This window comes from Amblyraja radiata, chromosome 10, assembly GCF_010909765.2.
Source record: "Amblyraja radiata isolate CabotCenter1 chromosome 10, sAmbRad1.1.pri, whole genome shotgun sequence".
Classification (NCBI taxonomy): domain Eukaryota; kingdom Metazoa; phylum Chordata; class Chondrichthyes; order Rajiformes; family Rajidae; genus Amblyraja; species Amblyraja radiata.
In genome coordinates, this window is record NC_045965.1 from 8,506,087 (window position 1) to 8,532,362 (window position 26,276).

The following is a 26,276-nucleotide window of genomic DNA, read 5'->3' on the forward strand; positions in this document are numbered from 1 at the left end:
TAAAATCAGTTTTTCTCAATCTCCAGAAATCCTTGAGTTTTTCTTTTTTCCTGAGGTTTATGGGGTGAAATGTGAATGTGGCAATGTATAATTCAAGGATCAAACCTGAATAGCCTTTGTGATGATCACACTTCTTCCTAACAAGATAGAAACAGCACATGCAGTATTATATCTCGCACTAAATGTTGTACCTATTATCCTTCATCTGTGCACTGTGGATGGCTTAATTATGCCCACGTATAGTCTTTTCTTTGACGGGACAGCACACAACAAAAAAGCTTTTCACTGTATCTCGGTACACGTGACACCAATAAACTAAACTAATATGATGTAGCATAATAATTATTTAATGTTTCATTTTAGATTATTGTCAGTCGTTTGAGCTAAAATGTTGCTTCCTTCAAAAAATATGATTCTGTTTGAAAATGGCCAGTCTATTACAAGTGATTTGTTTTTTGCCAAAATAGAATGAAGATTCTGTTGTTCGTTGATTGTATCCAATGGCTCTGTAAAATTGCCCCCAATGTGTAGCAAGTGGATGTGAATGTGGAATAACAGAACTAGTGAGAACGGGTAATCGATATGCAGTGAATTTATTTGACGTTTTTGTTATGAACGGGTGTTTTAAGTTAACACAAATCTTTCCATGAACTACATACGAAAAGGTATCGCAATGCAAAAGCCCATCTTTTCAGTAATGGTTTTGGGAATTTAAATATGTGATTGATATTTAACATTTAACAACTGGGAAACATATATATATTATCTCGCAACATGGAGCTACTTTGAGGACTCCATTGACCTCTCCACAGCTCTGTCCCAGATAGGAAAGAAGTAATTATAATCAGGAATATCCACGATTGTGTGCTACAAAGAATCTGAGCTCCAGTCTTGCAGTTCCAGCTTTAAAACTTTGCTTCTTTAAGTTTCATATTTGCAATTTTAAAGTGGCATCATGTAAGCCTTGAAATTAATCTCTTTACTAAGTGCCATTTTTGGTTGAGTTAGACTAAGTATTTGACAACAATGCTTTGTTTTTATTTTAAACACACACTGATTCATTCAACACACGTTCTCAAACAACAAAGGTTATTTTGAAGCAAAATATATCTTGGTTCCCTTTTAGTCGGAACAATCAAAAATGATTTAAACTTGGACGATGGGATGCCTAAGGGGGTTTTCAATTACTTCGAAATCACAGAGCTTGTTTAAATTGCATCTGATTTTAGGAACCAGTTGCAGTAAATTCTACCTGGTTCAGAGTTTTTCCTTTTTCAAATATAAAAACATTTCAGATCTTGAACCATTAGAAAGAGCTTAAAATATCATAAATTTCCACGGGTCTCTAAATTATTGTGTGAGTTTGCTTCCCGGGAATGATTTCATTACACTGCATCAAGGGTGATGCCCGGATTTATACACAGTCATCTCACAGTGTTTAGTTTAGTTTATTGTCATGTGTACCAAGGTACAGTGTAAAGCTTTTGTTGTGCGCTAACCAGTCAGCAGAGAGACAATACATGATTACATGTGCGTTAGTTAATGAACTTAACGGCTGCGGGATTTTAGTTCACAAGTAAGCATTTCCCCGTGTGAGGCAAGGATCATCACCTGAAGTCGGACTTGTGGCTGGATGGAAAATACATGACTAACATTTGAACAACATCAGTAAATGTAATGCCAAGAGGAAACTACAGTACAGAAAAAGGCCATTCGGCCCAACATTCCCATGTCGACCAAGATGCCCCATCTGCACTAGTCCCACCTGCCCACATTTGGTCCATATCCCTCTAAACCTTTCCTATCCAGGTACTTGTCCAAGTGTCTTTTAAATGTTGTTATTGTACCCACCTCAACTACCTGCTCTGGCAGCTCGTTCCATACACCTTCAACCTTCTGACTGAAAACATTTCTTCCCAGATTCCCACTAAACCTTTCCCCTCTCACCTCAGGTGACTTCCTGACTTAGGCAGGAAGGAAAATAAAAACGTGTGCAGTCAAGGTTTATCAGAATGCTGCCTGCCTCAGAGGGTGAGAGGCGATCAGGAACGGTTGGGCAAACCTTGATTGCTTTCGCTGGAACGTTGGAGGGTGAGGGGAGACCTGACAGAAGTATATCAAATTATGACAGGCATAGATAAGGTAGACAGTCAGTAACTTTTTTTCAAGATGGAAATGTGCAAGACTAGAGAGCATAGCTTTTAAGTGAGACAGCAAAGTTTAAATCGAAGATAGACATAAAATGCTGGAGTAACTCAGCGGGACAGGCAGCATCTCTAGAGGGTCGAGACCCTTCTTCAGACTTCAGACAGGGCAACGTTTAAAGGCAGATGCAATGGTGGTGTTTAGGAGGCTTTTAAATAGGCACATGGATGTGCGGGGAATGGAAGGATATGGTTCATCTGCAGGCAGTGGAGATTATTTTAGTTTGTATCATATGCAATGCACAATTTGTGGGCTGATGGGCCTGTTCCTGTGCTGTTGCATTCTATGTTCTTCAATAGTTTTAAAGTGGGTAAGTGCAGGGATGAAGTGTTGGTGGGACTGTGTTATGGTGCTGTAGGGTGGGTACTAAATGCCCAACGATAAGCTAGAATAGAGACCCAAGAAACTTACTTTGCCATTCCATTCAACACGAACCAACACCAAATTCCTTCCAACCTCTAGTAAATCCACCCTCTTGCTATCTAGAATCTTTATTCTGACCACCAGTGTCTTTGATGCCACACTTGGTAAGTGAAGGATCTGCAGGGAGGCAGATACCAAATGCTGGAGGAACTCTGGATAGCAGGAATGGGTGACGATTTGGCTTGAGACCCTTATCAAGCCAGCATCTGCAGTTCCTTCCTACACACTCTGTAGTGAGGCAGGTTCATTCCCTTCCGCAGATGCTGCCTGACCCGTTGAGTTACACCGGCACTTTGGGCAGTACAGTGGTGCAGTGATAGAATTGCTGCCTCACAGCTCCAGCAACCCGGGTTCGATCCCGACCTCGGATGCTGCCAGTACGGAGTTTGCACGTTTTCCCTGTTACCGTGTGGGTTCTGTCCGGGTGCTCAGGTTTCCTCCCCACATTCCAAAGATGTACAGGTTTGAAGGGTCAATTGGCTTCTGTAATTTGTAAATGACCCCATAGTGCTAGCAAACGGGGTGATCGGTGGATGGCACGGACCCGGTGGGCCGAAGGGCCTGTTTTCGTGCTATTATCTCTAAAGTCTAGAGTCGAAAGTGTGTTTTGCGCAATAAATTAGAGCAATGGGTTGATAAATGGAAATGCAACCCCCCTCCGACAATTTCTCATGTCTGCCCCATGACATTTGATGAAAGAATGTTTTCGACTGGGCTTGTATTCACTAGAATTTAGAAGGATGAGAGGGTTTCTTATAGAAACATATACAATTCTTAAAGGATTGGGCAGGCAAGATGCAGGAAAAATGTTCCCCATTATGGGGGAGTCCAGAACCAGGGGTCTAAGATGTGGAAAAACCTTTTCACCCAGAGTGTTGTGAATCTGTGGAATTCTCTGCCATAGACGGCAGTGGAGGCCAATTCGCTGGATGTTTTCAAGAGAGAGTTAGATTTAGCTCTTGGGGCTAATGGAATCAAGGGATATGGGGAGAAAGCAGGAACGGGACACTAATTTTAAATGATCAGCCCTGCTCATATTGAATAGCAGTGCTGGCTCGAAGGGCTGAATGGCCTACTCCTCCACCTATTGTCTATATGTTGCTGTGAATGTCTTTGTAGCTTCCTAATGGTCATTGGAGGGTGAGTGGTGAGGGAGAGGGAGAAATCATCCTAGAGCTTTATTTGTGAGCACCCCTCTGATGCCCCTGTGCTTGCAACAGAGGCATCTCAATGAATAATTAATATACTTCGCTTGGGCAGCGTAAAACTCAGTGGTATTAATATTGAAAATAGACATAAAATGCTGGAGTAACTCCAGGTAGCATCTCTAGAGAGATGGAATGGGTGACGTTTTGAGTCGAGATCCTTCTTCAGACTTCTATTCAGCCAGTATTAATATTGATTTCTCTAAATTCAAGTAAGCCTTGCATCCCCCCTCTCTCCATCCCTTCCCTACCCAAGTCGTACCAGCTTCAAAGTCGTCTGTCTTGTTGAGTCTCATTGTCTGTGTCTTTTTGTGTCTATACACAGCTAACAATGGCCTGTTTCCTTTATCATCATTACCTTTTATTTTTGCATATCTTTCATTCAGTGATACTATACATCACCGTCTATATCTCTCGTTTCACTTTTCCCTGACTCTCAATCTGAAGAAGGGCCTCGACCCGAAACGTCACCTATTCCTTCTCTCCAGCCATGCTGTCTGACCCGCTGAGTTACTCCAGCTTTTTATGTCTATCTTTACTTTAAACCAGCATCTGCAGTTCCTTCCTGCACATGACTAAAAATAAAACTTGTTTAAATTGTCACATCCACACCCAAAATTCCCAAAATTCAAGAGTTCGCAATGATTGACTTTATTCAATGTAATACAACGCATCATGTTTATGTTTATGGAAAAATGTATTTCCTCCTTTTAAAAAAAAATTCTTTACCATTTTTCAATGCAACCATCTGCTTCTGCAAACAGATTAGACTTTCTAATCTACTGGGACAACCGTGCAGTAAATCCCTCATCCTGCAGTGACATTAAACCATCATTAAAATATTTGGTCTGCTTTTGATTTTGAAGTATTGCGATTGTTAAATTGTCACCTTCACTTAGAAAAGGAAGTGCTCTAACAAGCAAGCTGACTTTCTTCGAGAAGGTAAACCTTTGTAGTGCGGGAGCTCCTATCGAACTAAAGTTATCAGTCACCAAAGGCTAAACCCCCTTAAAAGCAGAATGTTCCAATTTTACACGCTTTGTGTAAATTTTCTCGTGGTGAAAGTACCCCCTAGACATTTCGTGTTAAGGTTTGGAACACCAGCTTCCTCTGTTTTGATTTGATTACTCAAAGCACTGCTCCGCTGGATGTCAGTGTCAGTGGTCAGTAGGTTATTTGATGGAAAACATGTCCCTTCCTTTATTTAACCTTTGACTTTTGAAAGTAAAAGTTAATCAAAGCTAAAGTGGAAGCAGCAGTAAGGTGGAAGTTGACAGCTGGTAAATAAACTTGATCCAGCTCTGTAAATGTAACTTTGAGAGACTGCTTTTTGACTCTTTCCAGGTGGAAATCTTAATAGATTTTCCTGCGGTTTTGCTGTTCTGTTTAGGGGAGGTGGGGGGAGAACCTGACTACCTTCAGTCAACAGACACATTTTTTAAAAGTCTAGTGTATTTTGTTGTACCGAGGTACAGTGAAAAGCTTTTTTTTGTTGCATGCTACCCAGTCAGCGGAAAGACTATACATGATTACAATCGAGCCGTCCGCAGTTATCCATTCAGTTGGAGTCAGTTCTGTTTAGTTTTAGCAATACAGCATGTAAACAGGCCCTTCAGCCCACTGAGTCCATGCTTTAGTCTTTAGACGTTAGAGGTACAGCGCAGAAACAGGCCCTATGGCCCACCGAGTCCATGCCGACCAGCCATTACGGTGTACACTAGCACTATCCTACACACTAGGGAAAATTTACAATTTAAAAAAAAAAATATATTTTTTTATTAGAAGCAAGCACATATCATAATAAAAACATTTCATGTATATCAGTTGTACATCAATAGCATTATCAGTTGTGTATTGACTCTGCTTCCAGTTTTTTTTTATAGAAAGAGAAAGAAAAAAAAACATAAACAAAAGGCATGATAAGGAAGAATGGAATAATTTACTAATAATACATCATTGGAGATAGGTTCGTAAATTATAAAGTATAACTTTTCATCTGATCCTGAGTTCAAGCTTCAGTTAGGTTCCATTTTATCAAAGCCAATTAACTTGCTAACCTGTACTTCTGTTGAGAGAGGGTGGAAACCGGAGCACCTGGAGAAAACCCACGTGGTCAAAGGGAGAACGTACAAACTCCGTCAGGAATGAACCCGGGTCTCAGGCACTGTAAGGCAGCAACTCTACCGCTGCGCTACTGTGCCACTTCTTCAGGACTCAGATGCTTCAAGTATAACATCAGCGTTCTCCCCCCCCCCCCCTCCCCTTACTGTCGTGAACTTTCAAACCTACCCCAACAAACACTCTCATTTTATTCATGATATCAACCCTTGCAGCATTAGAAAGGTTTCGACATACAGCATGGAAACAGACCCTTCGGCCCATTGAGTCCATGCCGCCCATCGATCACCTTGTCTCACTATGTTATCCCACTTTCTCATCCGCTCCCTACACACTAGGGGTAATGTACAGAGGGCTAATTAACCTACAAACCCGCACATCTTTGGGATGTGGGGGGAAAACCATAGCACCCGGAGGAAACCCACCCAGTCACATATAGAATCTATGCAGGGAATAAACAGACTACGCTCGATCTGAAATCTCGTTTGTCCATTCCCTCCATAGATGTTGCCTGACTCGCTGAGTTTAGACTTTAGGCATTAGAGCGACAGTGTGAAAATGGACCCTTTGGCCTGCCGAGTTCGTGCCGACCAGCGATCACCCCTACACTAGCACTATCCTACAGACTGGGGAACTTTACAATTTACAGAAGCCAATTAACCTACAAACCAGAATGCCTTTGCAAAGTGGGTGGAAACCAGAGCATCAGGAGAAAAACCATTCGGTCGCAGGGAGAACTCCTTATAGACAGCACCTATAGTCAGGATCGAACCTGGGTCTCTTGTGTCTCTCAATTCATGCATTCTGCCATAGCTTTCTAGTAGGGATCTGTGCCAAAACTTTTTACATTCCATGCTGTATGTCATTTTGTTTTATCTGTAGTGATTAAAGCACTAAGCTGGAAAGAGTGCAGAGAAGATTTACGAGGATGTTGCCAGGACTCACGGGCCTGAGCTATGAGGGGAGGTTGAGCCGACTGGGACTTGAATCCTTGGAGCGTAGAAGGATGAGGGGCGATCTTATAGCGGTGTATAACATCATGAGGAGAATAGATAGGGAGAATGCACGGAGTCTTTTACCCAGGGAAGGGGAATCGAGAACTAGAAGGCATAGCTTTAAGGTGAGAGGAGAAAGATTTAATGGGAACCTGAGGGGCAACTTTTTCGCTCAGACCGTGGTGGGTGAAGTGAACGAGCTGCCAGTGGCAAATAAGATAACAACCTTTAAAAGACACTTTAACAGGTACATGGATAGGAAAGTATGATAGATATGGGCCAAAAATGGGCAAATGGGACTAACGTCCTGCAGATGGGACATCTTGGTCGGCATGGACGAGACGGGCTGAAGGGCCTGTCTCTGCTGTATGACTCTGGCAATTCAATGATACTTTCATTCAATGATACATTAAATGATATTTTATTCTCACAAGTACAGTGAAATTCATTGTTTCTGCATGCAATCCGGTAAAATCACACAGCAGACAGTATGATTTTAGTATGACAGTATGACTATCCTAGGCCGTGCACAAAGAGTCGCCGACAGAATTCAATTAATTAATTCATTTATTTTAAAATTATTATTTTGTGATCTCTTCCACCCACCTATTTTGAATTATAATTTAGTTTTGAAGGTCCGTGTGAGGAGGAATATTGAAACAGGAGTGGTTTATTCAGTCCCATGAGATGACTGGGTTGTACATTTAGGTCGGGGAATATCTATATCTTCACTCCATGATTTAACCATGGCCCCACAACGGCTCCTCAAGCCGGGCTGACCGTCCTCTCTGCAGGTGACCAGGCTAATCAAACCCAAACCACGCCACTTACTCAGGCAGCCAGTTATTGAAGGAGACGTGCCCGGCTGATGCAGGAGGAGATTATTGAAGATTCTGGAAGTTTCTGGTCACGGTTCATTAGAGCAGGGTTAGGCTGACGGGTCAAATGTGGATACATCCCCTTCCTCGCACGGAACAAGTTGCGCGATTGCTTAGTGTTCAGGAGGATGCTCTCTCACTGTCAAGAAAGGGAGCAGGTTTGGCGGTGAAATGGAGGGCCTGTGGGACATCAGTCTTCACCTGTATCCTATCCTCACTTGCCAGGCTTTGTCCCAACACCACCCCTCTCTCCCAGCTTTCTACCCCCCCCCCCCCCACTTCCCCTTCAGTTTGAAGGGTCCAGACATGAAACGTCATCTGCCCCCCCCCCCCCCCCCCCCCCTCCACCTTCCCCACGGATGGCACCAGACCCACTGAGTTCCTCCAGCAGTTTGTGTTTTATTCAAGATTCCAGCACTTGCAGTTCCAGGTGTTTTCCTTTGCATCAATTTGTTTTGGACATTTAGTCTCCAATGTGGGATTAAGTGATCCATAGTATTGGTTTATTATTGAAGGTAGACACAAAATGCTGGAGTAACTCAGCGGGACAGGCAGCATCACTGGAGAGAAAGATTGGATGACGTTTCGGGTAGAGACTCTTCTTCAGGCTGATGTCAGGGGTGTGGGCGGGACAGAGATAGAATGTAGTCAGAGACAGTAAGACTGGTGGGAGAACTGGGAAGGGGGTGGGGATGGAGAGAGAGAGAAAGCAAGGGCTATTTGAAGTTAGAGAAGTCAATGTTCATACCGCTGGGGTTGTAAGCTGCCCAAGTGAAATATGAGGTGCTGTTCCTCCAATTTACGCTGGGCCACACTCTGACAATGGAGGAGGCCCAGGACAGAACGGTCAGGTTGGGAATGGGAGGGGGAGTTAAAGTGCTGAGCAATCCGCTTGTACCGACTCCCTGGCCAATTCCAGGCTGTGCCTGCCGCAACCACCACCACTGCACTCCGCCCATCCGCCCGCGGGCTGCGACTATTGACTCAGCCGATCCTCGCCTCTCCCCCGGCCTCCAGCAGGCCAGGGCCATCCACTCAGCCTGATTCCAGGCCCAGTTCCAGACCGAGAGTCTGCCCTCAACCCGAAACATCACCTATCCATGTTCTCCAGAGATGTTGCCTGACCCGCTGAGTTACTCCAGCACTTTGTGTCCTTTTGTGTATTAACCAGCAACTGCAGTTGTTTGCTTCTACTACTTACACAGTGGTAATCCCTTACACTCAGTTATAGAGGACAATCGGCAATAACGGATTCAATTCCCCCTCCCCACCCCCACCCCCGCCCAACGATGGTCCATTATAATGAGGGCTTACGCACTGAAAAAATGCTCTATCCAAGACTACTCCCACTTAGGAGTGTAATATTGTTGGTGCACGGAAACAGGCCCTTCGCACACCAAGTCCACATTGTCATGCATACTTGGAACAATTTTAACAAAGCCAATTAACCTACAAACCTGTGTATCTTTGGAGTTTGGGAGGAAAGTGGAGCACCCAGTGAAAACCTATGCAGGTCACAGGGTGAACGTACAAACTCCGTACAGATAGCACCCATAGTCAGGATGGAACCCGGATCTCAGGAGCTATAAGGCAGCAACTCTACTGCTGTGCCACCATGCCGCCCCTGTGTAGTTTCTGTAGAAAACAGTTTAGGTAGAGTTTAAAAATCTACTCTAGCTACCATAATTAAATATTTCCTACCAAATAAAGGAACTTGGGTGAATCACTGTGAATAAAGTTAACTTTTGCTCCCTTAAGAATTAAAACAATAGTTTGGAATCTGGATTATTCTACCGTCAGATTTAATCCTTGATTTTAAGGAGATTTATTTATTTTCAGTCCTTGCTTAAAGTGTGAGTGTGGATGTCAAATTTTAGAGGTTTACAGCCACAGTCTTCACCAGCTGAATCTGATCTCGTTCTCGTAGCTGGGACCTGTCAGTCCATTTCCATCTGTTCTGTATTGCCTTCAGAAACAGGAAAATTCGGAGAGTCGTTTATTTTTGTTTTAATTTGAGCGACCAAGTTCAAAGTGCAAAAACATCAAAGCTGAAATGTGTGCATTAAAGGACAAGACAAATGAACAAGCAGTGATCAAGGTTTAAAATTCCTGTCATAAGTCGGAAATACTGAAACATGCTTTCGGTTCCTTGTCTATCAGGATTTCAGCGAGGAGTGCAGGAAGTTTAACACAGATTTTCAATGCTTACATTCACAGAGTATGTCCCAAAGGCAGATTATTTAACAAGACACCAAAGATTTAAGTAAATATCAGTCTTCAATGAAGATACAAACATTAGTTCACCACTTTTAGTATGCATGTTTTCACAAGCGTTGCATGGTCTTGGAGAGGTTGCTCCACTTATTAGCTTGCTGAAACATTTTTCAGGCAGCACGTCATTAAGTTGGAAAGAGTGCAGAGAAGATTTACGAGAATGCTGCCAGGACTCGAGGGCCTGAGTTATAGGGAGAGGTTGGGCAGAGAGGACTTTATTCCTTTGGCACAGGAGGCTGAGGGGTGATCTTATAGAGGTGTATAAAATCATGAGGGGAATAGATACGTCTTTTACTCGGGGTAAACCTGAGGACATCAGGTGAGAGGGGAAGGTTTAATAGGAACCTGTAGGGCAACTTTTTCCACACAGAGGATGGAAGATATATGTTATATAGCCTTATGTTATATGTTATACCAGCCAGAGGAGGTAGCTGAAGCAGGTACTATCACAACATTTAAAAGATATTTGGACAAGTACATGGCTATGAAAGGTTGAGAGGGATATGGGCCAAACGTGGATAAATGGTACTGGCTTAGCTGGGGCATCTTGGTCAACATGGACAAGTTGGGCTGAAGGGCCTGTTTCCGTGCTATATGACTCTGACTCAATTCAATGGGCTGGTCAATGTGGTACAGGATCTTCAGCGTTTTGGAGCAGTATCTTTTTGCAGTCAAAAAGTATTCTTTTGAATTTAATTCTGGGTTCATGGAGGAACCAAAATGATGGTTGATTTAAGTTAGATACTTATCGGTTTAAAATATATGTTAATAATAATTATGAGTGTTTTTCTGTACAGTTTTGAAAATGTGTAGATAAAATAAATTCTTTGTGTAGATAAAATAAAGAGGAGAAAATTAACAGTGGTGCAAAAGGCACTTCGGGCACTGGCTCAAAAGCATATATCTGCAAAGTCTATGCGTTTTCAATCCTTTGTAGAATTTTCTTTTTAAGATCCTAATGTTGTAAAAATTGTTATCTGTGTCTGCCGAATGGTGACATAAACTCGAGAGAAAATTATGTGCCATGTCTCGGGAGATGCAAGGGATAATGGGCAGGAATAGCTGAGAGAGACACAAAATGCTACAGTAACTCAGCGAGACAGGCAGCATCGCTGGAGAGAAGGAATGAGTGACATTCCCAATCCTTTTCTCCAGAGATGCAGCCTGTCCCCCTGAGTTACTCCAGCATTTTGTGCCTATCTTCAGTGTAAACCAGCATCTGCAGTTCCTTCCGACACAATAGCTGAGAGAAGTCCAGGTAATAGTTTATCAACTTAAAGAGACTTCCCTATCACTAACTGGTTTTAAATAAAATTAATGTCTGACTGAGAATTTTTAAAAGGACCACTTTGAATGGTTAAGAGTTTGTTTAAGAAAGAACTGCAGATGCGGGAAAAATCGAAGGTAAACTAAAATGCTGGAGAAACTCAGCGGGAGAGGCAGCATCTATGGAGCGAAGGAATAGGTGACGTTTCGGGTCGGGACCCTTCTTCAGACTTATGTGGGGGTGGGGGGGACGGGAAGAAGAAAGGAAAAGGCGGAGACAATAGGCTGTGGGAGAGCTGGGAAGGGGAGGGGAAGGAGGGAGAAAACGACTGCCTGCAAGCACAGCCGTCGTCATTTGAAGATGGATACAAAGCTGGAGTAACTCAGCGGGACAGGCAGTAACTCTCGAGAGAAGGAATGGGTAACGTTTTTGGTCTGAAGAAGGGACTCGACCCGAAACGTCACCTATTTCTTCTTTCCAGAGATGCTGCCTTTCCTGCTGAGTTACTCTGGCATTTTGTGTCTATCTTAGGTTTAATCCAGTATCTGCTGCTCCTTCCTACACATTTCTATTGCACTTGAGTTTGGTTTGATTCTATTTAAGAACAGTATTATTGTACAGATAAAGTATCAATTTGATTCGATAGCATGTAAAACTTTTAGATAGGCACATGGAGGTACAGGGAATAGAGGGGTATGGATCATGTACCAGGCAGATGAGATCAGTTTAACTTGGCATTTTGTCCGGCACAAACATTGTGGGCCAAAGGGTCTGTTGCTGTGTTGTAACTTTCTATGTTCTATGTGTAAAACAAAGCTTTTCACTGTACCTCGGTACACATGATGACAATATTCTAAACCTAAATGTAAGCATTCTCTCAGACTTTCTTTCCCCAGTTTTGTGGGTGAGGATATTTCTGATTTCCCCCACTTGCCCTGTGAACACTCTCTGGAGAGCACAGTGAAAGATCCTTCCCCTGTATTTTTTCAGTTAGCTCTGGGAGGGTGGTATAGACGTGCACAGTTTTTTTTGTATTTAAATGTCATAAGCGGGCCCTGATGTCTTGAGACTAACAGCAAAACACGGGCCTGCTGTACAAAACCTCGATAAATCACTGTCGGGAATCAGCTGCCTCACTCTCTGGTTCCGGGCACCAGGTTTTTGGAAAATGGCAAGTTCTTAAAGACGGTGGAGAGGAGATTAATTAGAGCAGCAGCAGGGTGAAGGAATTGATTTATCCGGAGAGATTAGAGCAATTGGTTTGATCCTGGAGGAGGAGAGGTTAAGGGGAGATTTAATAATGGCGTCCGAGCTGTGTGGAGTAAAGCAACTAATGAGGAAGGGCCAGCACAGTCGGTAATGTGCCGACACGCGCTCGCGGTGATTGCCAAAGGAAGGAGTGGGAATGTGGACCAGTGTTCCTGTTGCTCCGACAAGTTGTTGCAAGCCACCCGAACCGCTGCCGACATCGTGGTAACTTTCTCAAGATAGGCTCACCCTCTCCCTACTCCATGGTGAGGTTCCACCGGCTTTAAGAAGACCACCGTCATCCCAGCGCCGAAGAAGAACAAAACCTGAAGGAGCTTGGCACGGTGGCGCAGTGGTAGAGTTGCTGGTTTCAATGCCAGAGACCCGGGATCGATCCTGAGTACGAGTGCTGTCTGTACAGAGTTTGCACGTTCTCCCTGTGACCGCGTGGATTTTCTCCGGTTGCTCCGGTTTCCTCCCACATTCTAAAGATGTACAGATTTGTAGGTTGATTGACTTTGGTAAAAATGGGAAAATTATCCCTCGTGTGTAGGATAGTGCTAGTGTGCAGGGCGATCGCTGGTCGGAGGGGACTCGGTGGGCTGAAGGGCCTCTTTCCACGCTGTATCTCTAAACTAAACTAAAGGGTCCCACCCAGAAACGTCACCTATCCACATTCTCCAGAGATGCTGTCTGACTCGCTGAGTTACTCCAGCACTTTGTGTCTTAATGACCATCTTCCAGTGGTCAGCAGAAATTTGAGATCTTTCTGACATCTTGAAGAGAATGGATGTGGTACTCAGCAGCTTCCCAGACAGCCACGGAAGATCATCAATGTCACAACAGGTCTATGGGAGCGACTATCCCTCTCCGTGTGCGGATGTGGCGGCGACGTACGAGGAGCCGAAGCAAAGAAGTGGAAGCCAAATAACTGAATGAAAACGAAGGTGGGGGTCATTTTCCCACACAAGCCATAGGTGACTGGGCAATCTGAACCCAAGCACCAAGTTGTAAGCAGCCGAAGGTGCGCATCCCTCATGACAGCCCCCACTCTCTCAAGGCCACCCTCCGCGGGCTGTGGATCGAGTGGAACAGAGATGTGGGACAATGTTCATCCTTCCACAGTGATGTGATGGACGCGGGGGTCTGGACCAATCGCTGACAAGTCCCGCCCCCTGGCAAGGTCATGTCCGTTATTTGACTTTTCTGTTGAGCGGCAATCGGTTTGTTGGCTTGTAGGCGACGCAGCCTTTCGGTTAGTTGGCTTTTAGGTGCCCCGCCCTTTCGGTTAGTTTGCATTTTGGCTTTGGTTCCATTTGGTTATTTGGCTTCCACTTCTTTGCTTCGGCTTCTCATCCATCGGCGCCATGTCCGGGTACCATCTCTCTCTGCCCTTCAATAATCTGGGGAACATCCATGGGAACTGAACTGGCCTCTCACCAACTAGAGAGCGGTCCTGACCGACCTCATTGGAGACCCTCGGACTATCATTAAGCGGACTTTACTGGGCTTTACCTTGCAGTAAACATCATACCCTTTATCTTGTATCTGTACACTGTGAATGGCTTGATTGCAACCATGTACAGGTCCACCACCGATTTTTGGGCAACGGGCGCCTCCTCTAATCCGAACAAAATTACAGTTGAAATACTACCAAGAAGTGCCCTCGCACGTATGGCACCAAGGCCGGCTGAGGCGTCCGATCTCAACATCGTTGCGACTTCCATCGTTGATCGGCGTGTCGAATTCACCCCCTGTGGCCGGGGCTCTGGAACTCCTGCCCGGCCGAAGTCGGCAGAACCGTTCCCATAACCGCCTTCCGAACTCTGTTCGTCTGGCAAAACGGATAATCTAGAAAGGCTCTGGAACCAAGGGTGCCAGAAAACCGGTGGACCTGTATAGACTTTTCGCTGGCTGGCTGGATAGCACATGACATAAAAGCTTTGCACTGTACCTCAGCACTGTATAACGTGACGATAATAAACTCAACTAAATTAAGCTTACATCTGGATAACCAGGACACCCATGACAAATTGTATTTATTGACAGTAGCTCTTCCTTCACCATCATAATCCCATCCAAACTCTTGGATCTCTAAGTCAGCACCAACCTACCTCTGCCATTGGATCCTCGACTTTCTGACCCACAGACCACAATCAGTGAGCAAGTTATGTTTCTGATGTTAACTAGTTTAGAGATACAGCAGGGAAATCTGACCTTTCCACACTAATCAGCAGTCACCCATTTTGCGCAATTTCTATGTCATCCTACTACACACTCGGGGGGCGGGGGGGCTTCACAGAGGGCCAATTAACGTACAAAACCGTATGACTTTGGGATGTGGGAGGAAACCGGAGCTTCCGGAGGAATCCCACGCAGTCACAGAGAGAACATACAAACACCACACAGACAGCACCTGAGGCCAGGATTGAACCCAGTTTTCTAGTGCTGACGGCAGCAGCTCTACCCGCTGCGACAGTATGCCGCTTCATATTAATTTATTTGAGAAAAACTGTTAATGGTATCTGTACACAGCCATTTAGGTGCTTGAAATGATAGGTCTACAGACGTCCATTATCCATGATCATTTTATCAAAGACTTGCTTGATTGTTGAATTCAAAGTCAACACCGTGCCGTTAAATTCTTCAGAATAACTACACAACAGCTGCATCCATTGTGTGCATGACCGTGAAGCAGTAAGATTCTGAGGAACAAATTATCTTTACGCTGGGTAATTGGATATATTTGTACTAGTCTTCGATTGGGGCATTCAAAACCAGACTGCATTCCTTGATTGACACAAAATGCTGGAGTAACTCAGCGGGTCAGGCAACATCTCTGGAGAGAAAGGAAGGGTGATGTTTTGGGTTGGAACCCTTATGAGACTGAAAGCAGAGGGGAGGGATCTGTCTTACTTTCAGTCTGAAGAAGGGTCTCGGCCTGAAACGTCACCAATTTCTTTCATCCAGAGATGCTGCCTGTCCCACTGAGTTACTCCAGCATTTTGTGTCTATCTTTGATGTACACTTACTACACAGACTGTATTTCTTGTTGCTTATAGATTCAAAGTCTTACCCAAACATCTCATGCCAAGACAGGTTTTGGTTGCAGTTATTATGTTTAGTTTATTGTTTATTGTCACGTGTACCGAGGTACAGTGAAAAGCTTTATGTTGCGTGCTATCCAGTCAGCAGAAAGACTATACATGATTACAATTGAGCCATCCACAGTGTACAGATACAGGATAACAGAAATAACGTTCAGTGCAAGATAAAGTTCGATTAAAGACAGTCCGAGGGTCTTCAATGAGGTAGATGGTGGGTGAGTACCCACTCTCTAGATGGTAATAGGACGGTTCAGTTGCCTGATGACAGCTAGAATCTACCCACCTTGTCCACACTAGCATCGAGTAGTTTAGTTGAGATGGTAGGTCAGGGGCACTCTCTAGATGGTGATCGGAGTGGACTTGACTGATGTCGAATGGTGGTGCTGGCTCGAAGGGCCGAATGGCCTATTCCTGCACCTATTTTCCTCTGATTCTCTGAAGCAAATTGGCTTGATATGTTGTTGATGCTTGATGCCTTGGTTGAAGACCAGGTCACCTTGTTCCCGCTTTTTCCCACCAGGAGACGGTTATACAGCCGCGACCTTAGTCCACCTGAGGTTTTTAGGAAGGTGTGTTTTAGAATAATGAAAGTGTAGAATTAGAAGTGCATAAAATCATGAGAGGCATAGATCAGATAGATGATCAAAATCTTTTTTCCTCAGGGTGGAAATGTCAAAGATTCAAAGGCATAGCCGTTTTAACTCCGCTTCCCATTCCCACACTGACCTTTCTGTCCTGGGTCACCTCCACTTACCGGAGTGAGGCCACATGCAAACTGGAGGAACTGCACCTCATATTCTGCTGGGTAGCCTACAACCCAGTGGTATGAACGTGGAATATTCCAATTTTAAGTAATTAATCAAACGTCCTCCACTCTTTCACCCCCAACCTGCCCCCCACCCCACTCTCTTCCCTGTGACCCACCTGGATGCGCACACATTGCTATCTTTCCCCTCCCCCTATTCCCTTCCACCTATACTCCTTCCTTTAGCTTCACATTTCCAGCCTCGCCTACCCTTATTTCCCAATTTTGGCTTTTTCTTCTCTTTCTTTTGTCCGCCCATCTGCCAGTCAACCCCCTCCCCCTCCCCCCCACCCTCACCTCTATCCACCCATCATTTGCTAGGCTTTGTCCAAATTTCCCACTTCCCTTCCAGCTCTCTCCCTACCTACTGCAATTAGCCTGAAACATAGAAAATAGGTGCAGGAGTAGGCCTTTTGGCCCTTTGAGCCAGTACCGTCATTCAATATGATCATGGCTGATCATCCTAAATCAGTACCCCATTCCTATCTTCTCTCCATATCCCTTGATTTCGTTAGCCCTAAGAGCTAAATCTAACTCTCTTGAACATGTCCAGTGAATTGGCCTCCACTGCCTTCCGTGGCAGAGAATTCCACAGATTCACAACTCTCTGAGTGAAAATGTTTTTCCTCATCTCAGTCCTAAACGGCCTACCCCTTATTCTTAATCTGTGTCCCCTGGTTCTGGACCCCCCCCAACATGGGGAACATTTTTCCTGCATCTAGCCTGTCCAATCCCTTAAGATTTTTACATGTTTCTATAAGACTGCCTCTCATCCTTCTAAATTGCAGTGAATATAAGCCCAGTTGACCCATTCTTCTGTCGATCTGAGGAACATTCCCGACCTTTCCATGTTCTCTTGAGATGCTGCCTGACCCGCTGAGTTATTCCAGCGCCTTCTTATTTTTTTGACCTCCCAGCGTAAAATGGAAATGATTTGTTCATGAGTCTAAAAGTAAATCAGCTCCAGGAATGCATTCCACATTAAACAAGTTTCTCAAATGCGTCTGATCTCGCAGGGGAGATGATTGAAACAGCCTACTTGTTCACATATGGTACTCCTCTGCCTGCAGATAAGATGCTTCAGGTTGTTGCAATAAGACTCCTCTGCATTGACAAATGACTGATGTTGTAGCAATGTTTCTATTTGTCTTCCCAACTTTAGTACTTCGTGCATAAGTTGACCTTCCTGAAATAATTCCTTGGAATTATGTATGAGGGTTAAAAGTGAGTTGAGCCTTGATTTAAAAATAAAACATATAATTTTTCAAATTGTCAAAAATTAACTTCCTAGTGGAAGTGTCCTCACTGTCCTTTAAATTATTTTTTTAAATTATGTGATCTAAACTTGACGGTTTCATCTAATTTAAAATATTTTACAGCCATTAGGTCTCGTCTTGTTTTTACAGTAGGGAGAAAATCGAGAAATAAATCGAGTGATAGATAAATTTTGACAGTTTTACATGACACTGAAATGTAAAATTTTGTTGATGCAGCATCTTTGTAACAAGGTTAAGAAAAATTGAAAGATTATAATTCATGAGAAATAAATCAGATTGATTAATCTGGTGTCGAAAGAGAATTCAAAAATACCTTATTTTGTACATGGTGACCAAATGTAGGATTAGATAAATAATATTTATTGTTTCAGTGCATTAACCAGATGAAAATACTAATTGCACTCAAAGATAACTGTTGCGGATTGTCTTATTCATTCCTGCCCTTTTGAAAACATTGAACCTTGTCTCTGGAGCTGATGCACCACACTGCTGAGAACTATATTCTGCACTCTGCATCTCCCCCTTTGCTCTACCTGTTGCTCTTAGGTTTGACTTGATTGTATCTATGTATGGTATATCCATCTTCTATCCAGACAGCCCGCTGAGTTACTCCAGCATTTTGTTTTTGGCTGATGTGTTTAGATAGCATGCAAAACTAAGGTTTTCACTGTACATCAGGTATACATGACAATAATAAGCCTCAATCTGAACCTAGCGAGCTGTGTGAAGCTAAAAAGATAAACACGGGGCATTTTTTTCTAGCCTGATGAAAAATGTCCACGAGTAAAAAAGGTGGTGAATTAGGTCGTGAAAGTGGGACAGATCTGGGTGACCCTGTACAAAAATAAATACAAAGGTGGACAGCATCTCTGGAGAAAAAGAATAGGTGATGTTTCTGTTGGGATCCTCTCCCCTGCTCTCACTAACCTCACAAACATAAGCATTTGGTTTCATAAGTTTATGTTATAGGAGCAGAATTAGGCCATTCGGCCCATCAAGTCTGCTTCGCCATTACAATCAAGCTATAGTGAATAAAGTTTACTGCAAGATAAAGTCTAGTAAAGTCTGATTAAAGATAGTCCGACGGTCACCAATGAAGGTGATGGGAGGTCAGGTGAGAAGAAACTGTCCCTGAATCTGGAGGTGTGCGTTTTCAAACCTCTGTACCTCTTGCCTTATGAGAGAGGGGAGAAGAGGGGGTGAGACTCTTCCTTGATTATGCTGCTGGCCTTGCCGAGGCAACGTTAAATGTAGATGGAGATGTTGACCAAACCGTACCGTTCAGGAATTGGGATATGAATAGAGTGAATTTAAAAAAAAAAGGAAACAGGTCAGTATTGTTTTGATGTGACTTGTGGAAGAAAACAGAACGTAACAGTGCTTAGTTCAGGTTGAACCAGATTCCTGAGGTGGAATAGACCAGGGAACAATACACCACAGAGTGTACACAAAGCTTCTGGCAAGGGTTGAATGCAGAAAGTGTGTGGGGTGGCCTGGAAAGGTTTGAGGGGAAGAAAGCACCATATAGATTTGTCATCTGAAACACATAGACCAATGTATGGAAATGCCAATTAACGTAATAGTGTATATGGAAGTGATTCTACTCAGTTCCGAATGTAGTCATTTTATGCAGGAAGTTACAAGGTTCAGTTTTAATCATTAAACTGGGTTTTAGGATCAGGATTCTAATTGTTAGCAAATACATTATATATAAAATATTATCAATAGTTCATCAAATAATTTTACATAGAATACAGTTTTCAGTGCATTATGTTTGGTGTGACATGTTTAATTTTATCCATTAATAAGTCAGGAAACTGCATCTATTATATATTAAAATTAACGAGAGTACTTTTTCCACGTACAATTTTATTGTGGTAAAGGTATTTTAAAATCATCCGCAGTGTTATGATGATTATAGGTGTTGATGCTGCAGTGGAATGATTTCAGTGGGGAAATGATACAAAGCAAAACACAAAGTGCTGGAGCAACTCAGCGGGTCAGGCAGCATCTGTGGAGGGAATGGACAGATGGCGCTTCACGTCAGACACTTCTTGTAGTAGGGCGGGAGAAAGCTGGAAAAGAGGTGGGAGTGGGACAAAGTCTGGTAATGCAGAAACAAGGAACTGCAGATGCTGGTTTACAAAAAAAAAGACACAAAGTTGGGATTCTGTGAAGCCGATAGTTAACCTTCTTTCTAAGTTCACTCAAGATTTACATTCAAGACTTTAATAATGATAATGGCGCCAGTTACAACCTTGGAGACGCCAGGAACTGCAGATGCTGGTTTACAAAAAAAGACAAAAAGTGCTGGATTAACTCTGCAGGTCAGGCAGCATCCCTGGAGAACATGAATAGGACATTTGGGGTTGGACACTTCTTCCCGATCACCTGCTGGGCTTAGTACTGCCTCCCCTCTCTTCCTCCTCTCCTTCTTCCAACCCCCGCAATAATCAGTCTGAAGAAGGGTCCCAACCCGAATCATCACCTATCCATGTTCTCCAGAGATGCTGCCTGACCCACCGAGTTACTCCAGCACTTTGTATCGATTTTTTATAAACCAGCACCTGCAGTTCCTTGTATCTATGCAAAACCTGACATCCGCTTGGAGCATTAACTAAATGCATTGTGGTCTTCCCTGACAAATAATACCCCACGCGTTTTTCACTTAGTTTATATTTTTGTGTATACTTGTATTTTCAAAACTCGGTCCCAAGAGCATCTCTGTATCGCTGTCACTCAGGGGAATTGCATGATGCCTTTGTGAATATCTTGTAATCTTTTCCAGTTACTTGCCTTGGTTTGAAGTTTACTATAAGCTGCTGAACACGTTGGCAGATCTGCTGGCTAAAGAGCAGGTAACTTTCCAGTTTCTATACATTTCTAAAAGCTGGGTAGTTTCATTTTGAAGTCAAATTGGCAGGCCAACCATGCTCTGATTGCAACAGAGAAGCGCAATTTTAAAAAATAATATCTAATGGATGTTTAAAATGTACTTCTGAATGAGTTTAAATTATTTTTTAATTTCCTTTTGAATAGTGTGAAAGCAATAATTACAGATAGCATGAGAAGGTACGGTGCATAATTTACGTTAAAGAATCATACAATGCGGAAACAGGCCCTTCAGCCCAACTTACTCATGCCGACCAAAGTACCCTACCTACACTAGTCCTATTCCTGCTTTATTCGTTCCCTCAACATTGAACCCGAGCTTCCACATCAGATGAGTTCCACAAGTATGGCTTTTGTGCAAACGTTGTTCTTATTTGACTTGCAGGAAAATGACTTGAATGATATTTTGCAAACATTATACAAGCATGATGTACCGTTGCCAAATACGCCCATCAATCTCAGCCTGGTAGGTTTATTTTTGCATTCGCTTGCTTTAGAGTCGAATTTGACATTGCACATTCTGGCATTTTATGACATATTAGTTCTGTTTTCTGTGCCTTGGGAGAAAAAATCTGGACCTCCCGGTATATTATATTTAAGTAACCTACTAAAGCCTTTCATTTCCTGCTTTTAGTCTTCAACTTGGCATTTCATTGTATGATGGTTTAATAGACTTTAGAGATACAGTGCGGAAACAGGCCGTACACTAGCACTATCCTACGCATGAGGGACAATTTACAATTTTTTATCAAAACCAATTAACCTACAAACCTGTACATCTTTGGGAAGTGGTAGGAATCCAGAGCACCTGGAGAAAATCCACACGGTCACAGGGAGAACGTACAAACTCCGTACAGACAGTAGCTGTACTCAGGATCGAACCTGGGTCACCGGCATTGTAGGGCAGCAACTCTACCGCTGCGCCACTGCGCTGCCCCTAATAATACCTCTGCATTATTTATCTTATTTCACACTTATAATTTACTTCTTAAAAACTGTCAATTGTATCGCATTATGTGCAGGAAATAACCACGTGCAAAACAAGTTGTTGTACTTCACAGAAAGTGGAATTAAATCCAGCTGCCACAATTTGCAAAACCTTCCGTTCTGTGATTGCTTTTATTAACCTCCATTCAGAACTGAATGCAACTTCCAATGATGGTCTTAGTTACCTCCTGAACTTCACTTCTCTCTGACTAATGAATTGGCTAAATATAAAAGATATCGGAGCCGATTCTAATAATACAACATTGGATGAAAAGACACAGATCGTTTTCTTTGCACTTTCATCAAGACAGCTGATTTGTTCATTAGAAGAGCATTTGCTGAGGGACACAAGGAACTGTCCATGCTGGTTTACCAAAAAAAGATATAAAGCGCTGGAGTAACTCGGCAGGTCGTGCAACATCTCCGGACAACGTGGATAGATGATGTTTCTGGTTGGGACCCATCTTCAGAAGCCAACTAACCTGCCAACATCTTTGGGATGTGGGAGTGAAGAAAGACCTGGACCCAATCTTTGACAATCCATGCTCTCCAGAGATGCTGCCTGACCTGCTGAGTTACTCCAGCACTTTGAGAAAAGTCACCTATCCATGTTCTCCAGAGATGTTGCCTGATCCACTGAGTTACTCCAGCATTTGCAGAGTGTTGCTTTTGTTTCTAATAAGGTCCTGAGTTGCTGACAATAACAAATGTGTATTATCAGTGTTCTCTCGTGAGTTAGATAACGTTCATAGCACTTTGAAAGAAAGCTATCTTCAAATCAGCTCATCTAATAATGAGCAGGAAATTCTTATCCAGCAAGATAGTGATAAACATAAAACCCAGGAAAGAAAATCAAAACGCAAACCTAAAATGAACCGTTTTATATTAAAAAAACAGGACGGGTGGAATGTTGGCACCAATCTCCATATTAGGACAGATTGAGCTGGATTGTGAAGAACATTATAGAGATGAAGAGAAGTAGATTGTCTGAAGGATCTTGACCTGGAGTAACTTAGCGGGTCGGGCAGCATCTCTGGAGAAAAGGATTGGGTGACGTTTCGGGTCGAGACCTTTCTTCAGACAGAGTCAGGGGAGAGGGAGACTAGAGGTCTAGAAGAGAAGTGGAGATACTTTGGAAGGAAATATATTCCTGGTCTTCTGAGACATGTCTGCTCCCATTCTGACTACTTACACCATCATGAAGATAAATGGCTCTTCAATTGCCAGGACCCAAAGGAGATTTGCTTTAGGATGGAGTTTAGGGTCTTTGGTTCCTGGCAATTGAAGATGCATTTATCTTCAGGGTGGCCTAATTAGTCGGAATATGAACACTGACATCTCAGAGCAGTGAAGGGCAGGAGGATGTTGAGAAGACAATGTTGTGAGACAAGGAAGTATAACTGAAGCACTTGTTAACTGGTGGCCAGAATCAGTCAGGGCGTACACTATAGATAGACACAAAGTGCTGGAGTAACTCAGCGGGTCAGGAGGAATCTCTGGAGGAAATGGGTAGGTGACGTTTCAGGCCGAGAAGTTTCTTCAGACTGGTGTGCACTGTAATTGGGTGACAAGACGTGGTCCATTGGGTTCAGGAAGCTGAGTGAGGGATGATCTCTAGTTATGGAGGGTAAACACTCTGCACTTGTTTTTAGTGTAATCTTAACGTTTGATCATCGATGACACATCATAGGTGGGTCTCTAAAATCGTATATGTTACGAGCTGCCAGAGGAGATATTTGAGACAGGTTCAATAACAACATTTAAAAACACTTGGACAGGTACATTGATAGGAAAGGTTTAGAAGGATATGGGCCAAATGTGTACAGGTGAAAGCTTTGTACTATACCTTAGTACTTGTGGCAATAATAAACTAAACTAAACTAAATTAAACTAAACTAAACTAAAGGTGGGACTTGCTTAGATGGGGAATCCTGATTAACATGAACAAGTTGTCTTGTTTAATTTAGTTTAGAGATACAGCACGGAAACAGGCCCTCCAGCCCACTGAATCCGCACCGACCAACCATCCTCACACATTAACTATCGCACACACTAATCAGGGACAGTTTAACAATTATACCAAGCCAGTTAACCTGCAACTCTAGAGCGTGGGAGGAAACCAAAGAACTCAGAGACAACCCACGTGGTCACGGGGAGAATGTACGAACTCCATACAGACAGCACCCTTAGTCGGGATCGAACCTGGGTCTCTGGCGCAGCAAGCACTGTAAGGCAGCAACTCTACCGTTGTGCCACGGTGGTACCGAGTTGGGCTGGGGGCCTGTTTCCCTGCTGTATGATGCTAGGCTATAAATCTGTAATGCATTATTCCAGCATGTGAATAGAGCAAAGATTGGGAAGGTTTTATTGCCTTTTTTAAGGTCAGGCCACATGCAGTGCATTGTGTGTAGATTGACTGCTGCTAGATCGCATCAAAGATATTATTACGCTTCTGAGGATTATCAAACGGCAACGATAGAGCCAGAATCAAGCTGGAGAAAATAATAAGGAATTTCCTTTCTGAGGAGGAGAAAGATCATGAAGTTCTCAAGATCAGGGAAGTAAATTGGGAATTTGTAGGAAGGAACTGCAGATGCAGGTTTACACTGAAGATAGACACAAAATGCTGAAGTAACTCAGCGGGACAGGCAGCATCTCTGGAGAGAAGGAATGGGTGAGGTTTTGGGTCGAGATTGCCTGAAGAAACCATGAATATTCAATCGTAGAAAATGAATGTTACAGAATGAGGCCATTTGGCCTCCTGTGACCATGCGTGTCTAATAAGAGCAATGGAGTTCAGTGCAGAGACATTGTGTGGCCAGTCACTCTGGTCAGAGGAATAAGAAAGCAGAATGTTATGTCAATGGTGCGTGAATATTGAATGCAAGTTAGACAGATCTGGGTGACCCTGTACAAAAATAAATAAGAAGGTGGACACAAAATGCTTTAGTAACTCAGCGTGTCAGGCAGCATCTCTGGAGAAAAGGACTAGGTGACGTTTTGGGTCAAGATCCTTCTTCAGACTTTGTAAAAATAAACATTGGTAGAAAGGTAGAGCTAGTAGTCAGCATTAGAGCTAATATTGAATTTAAGCCCTTACTGCAAAGTAAACTGATGCGAACTGACGAAGGACTTCTGTGCGATTAGATTATTGTCATGTGTGCCGGGGTACTGTGAGAAGCCATTTTTGGTGCGTGCTATCCAGTCAGCGGAAAGACTATAATACATCCAGTCGTCCACAGTGTACAGAAACAGGATAAAGGGAATTACATTTAGTGCATGAAACTGTCAGATTAAAGATAGTTCGAGAGTCTCCCGTGAGGTGGATGTGAGGTCAAGTCTGCGAGGTCAAGTCTGCTCTCTAGTTGATGGTTCAGTTGCCTGATAACAGCTGGGAAGAAACTGTCATTGAATCTGGAGGTGTGAGTTTTCAAACTTGTGTACCTCTTGCCTGATGGGAGAGAAGTTCAGTGGAGACACGTGGGTTTCATCCGGGTGCTCCGGTTTCTGAGAAGGGAATTCTGGCACCCTGCTAAATATTCAATGTGATGACAATGTCGTGAGAGAGAGCCTTCAGAGTTATGAGATGCTGTTTGCCAGGCAGCGCCCCACTTCCTGTTTCCTGTCCCCGGGTACACGAAGTGAGGACTTTCACTATATTTGAAGATGAGCAATGAGGAAACTGGAAATAAGAACTAAACTCAGGAATGTTTCTATAACAGTCTGTTTAGTCTTTTCCTTCTTTGGTTTTTTAGAGTATGTGTTAAATATATGTTTTAGTGTCATTTAGGTTTGTTTTTTGTGGAGGGGAGGGGTTGGGGGAAACTTTTTAAAATATCTTACCTCACGGAGATGTGATTTCTTTCCGTATCGTATCTCCGTCCGCACTGCGGCCTAACATCGAGGAGTTGGCGCCCTCTGCTGGGGATAGACATGGGGAGATCCAACCGCGGGAGCCTGCGGACTTTAACATCGCGGAGCTGGCGGTCCCTAGTTAGGGACCGACTTCGGGAGCCCGAGGCTGCAGGAACATCGACCGTCCCGATCACGGGAGCTTCGACCGCCCCGATGCGGGAGCTTCGATCTCCAGCTGCGGGAGTTTCGATCTCCAGCTGCGGGAGTTTCGACCGCCCCGATGCGGGAGCTTCGATCTCCAGCTGCGGGAGTTTCGATCGCCCCGACTGCGGATGGTTCGTCTCCCCCGACCACGGGAAAGAAGATTAGACTTTATTGCCTTCCACCACAGTGAGGAATGTGGGGAATCCACTGTGGTGGATGTTTATGATAACTTTTATATAGTTGTGTGTTTTGTTGCTTCTTTTAGTATGACTATGGTAAATCCAGTTTCACTGTACAGGGTACCTTAATTGGTACACGTGACAATAAAATACCCTTTGAATCTTAATTTTAGAGAACTATTACATTCCTCTGACATTGGTCCGAGGAAGAGTCCCGACCTGAAAACGTCATCTATCCATGTTCTCCAGAGATGCTGCCTGACCCGCTGAGTTACTCCAGCACTTTGTGTCCTTTTTTTATTACATGTCTTCAATTGGACAGTTCCCTATGCACGTTGGGATGCACGGTGGCGCTGT

The 26,276-nt window shown here is 43.5% G+C and overlaps 1 protein-coding gene across 2 annotated transcripts in view; it reads left to right on the forward strand.

The window, feature by feature from the left end:
* dennd1b (DENN domain containing 1B) overlaps positions 1–26,276 on the forward strand; it is a 280,956-nt gene that overhangs the window by 135,460 nt on the left and 119,220 nt on the right. For both annotated transcript variants that reach the window (XM_033027984.1, XM_033027985.1), the window contains exons 6-7: positions 20,591–20,660; positions 21,080–21,160. In XM_033027984.1, coding sequence (XP_032883875.1) covers positions 20,591–20,660; positions 21,080–21,160 — 151 coding nt within the window. The remainder of the gene's footprint in view (positions 1–20,590; positions 20,661–21,079; positions 21,161–26,276) is intronic.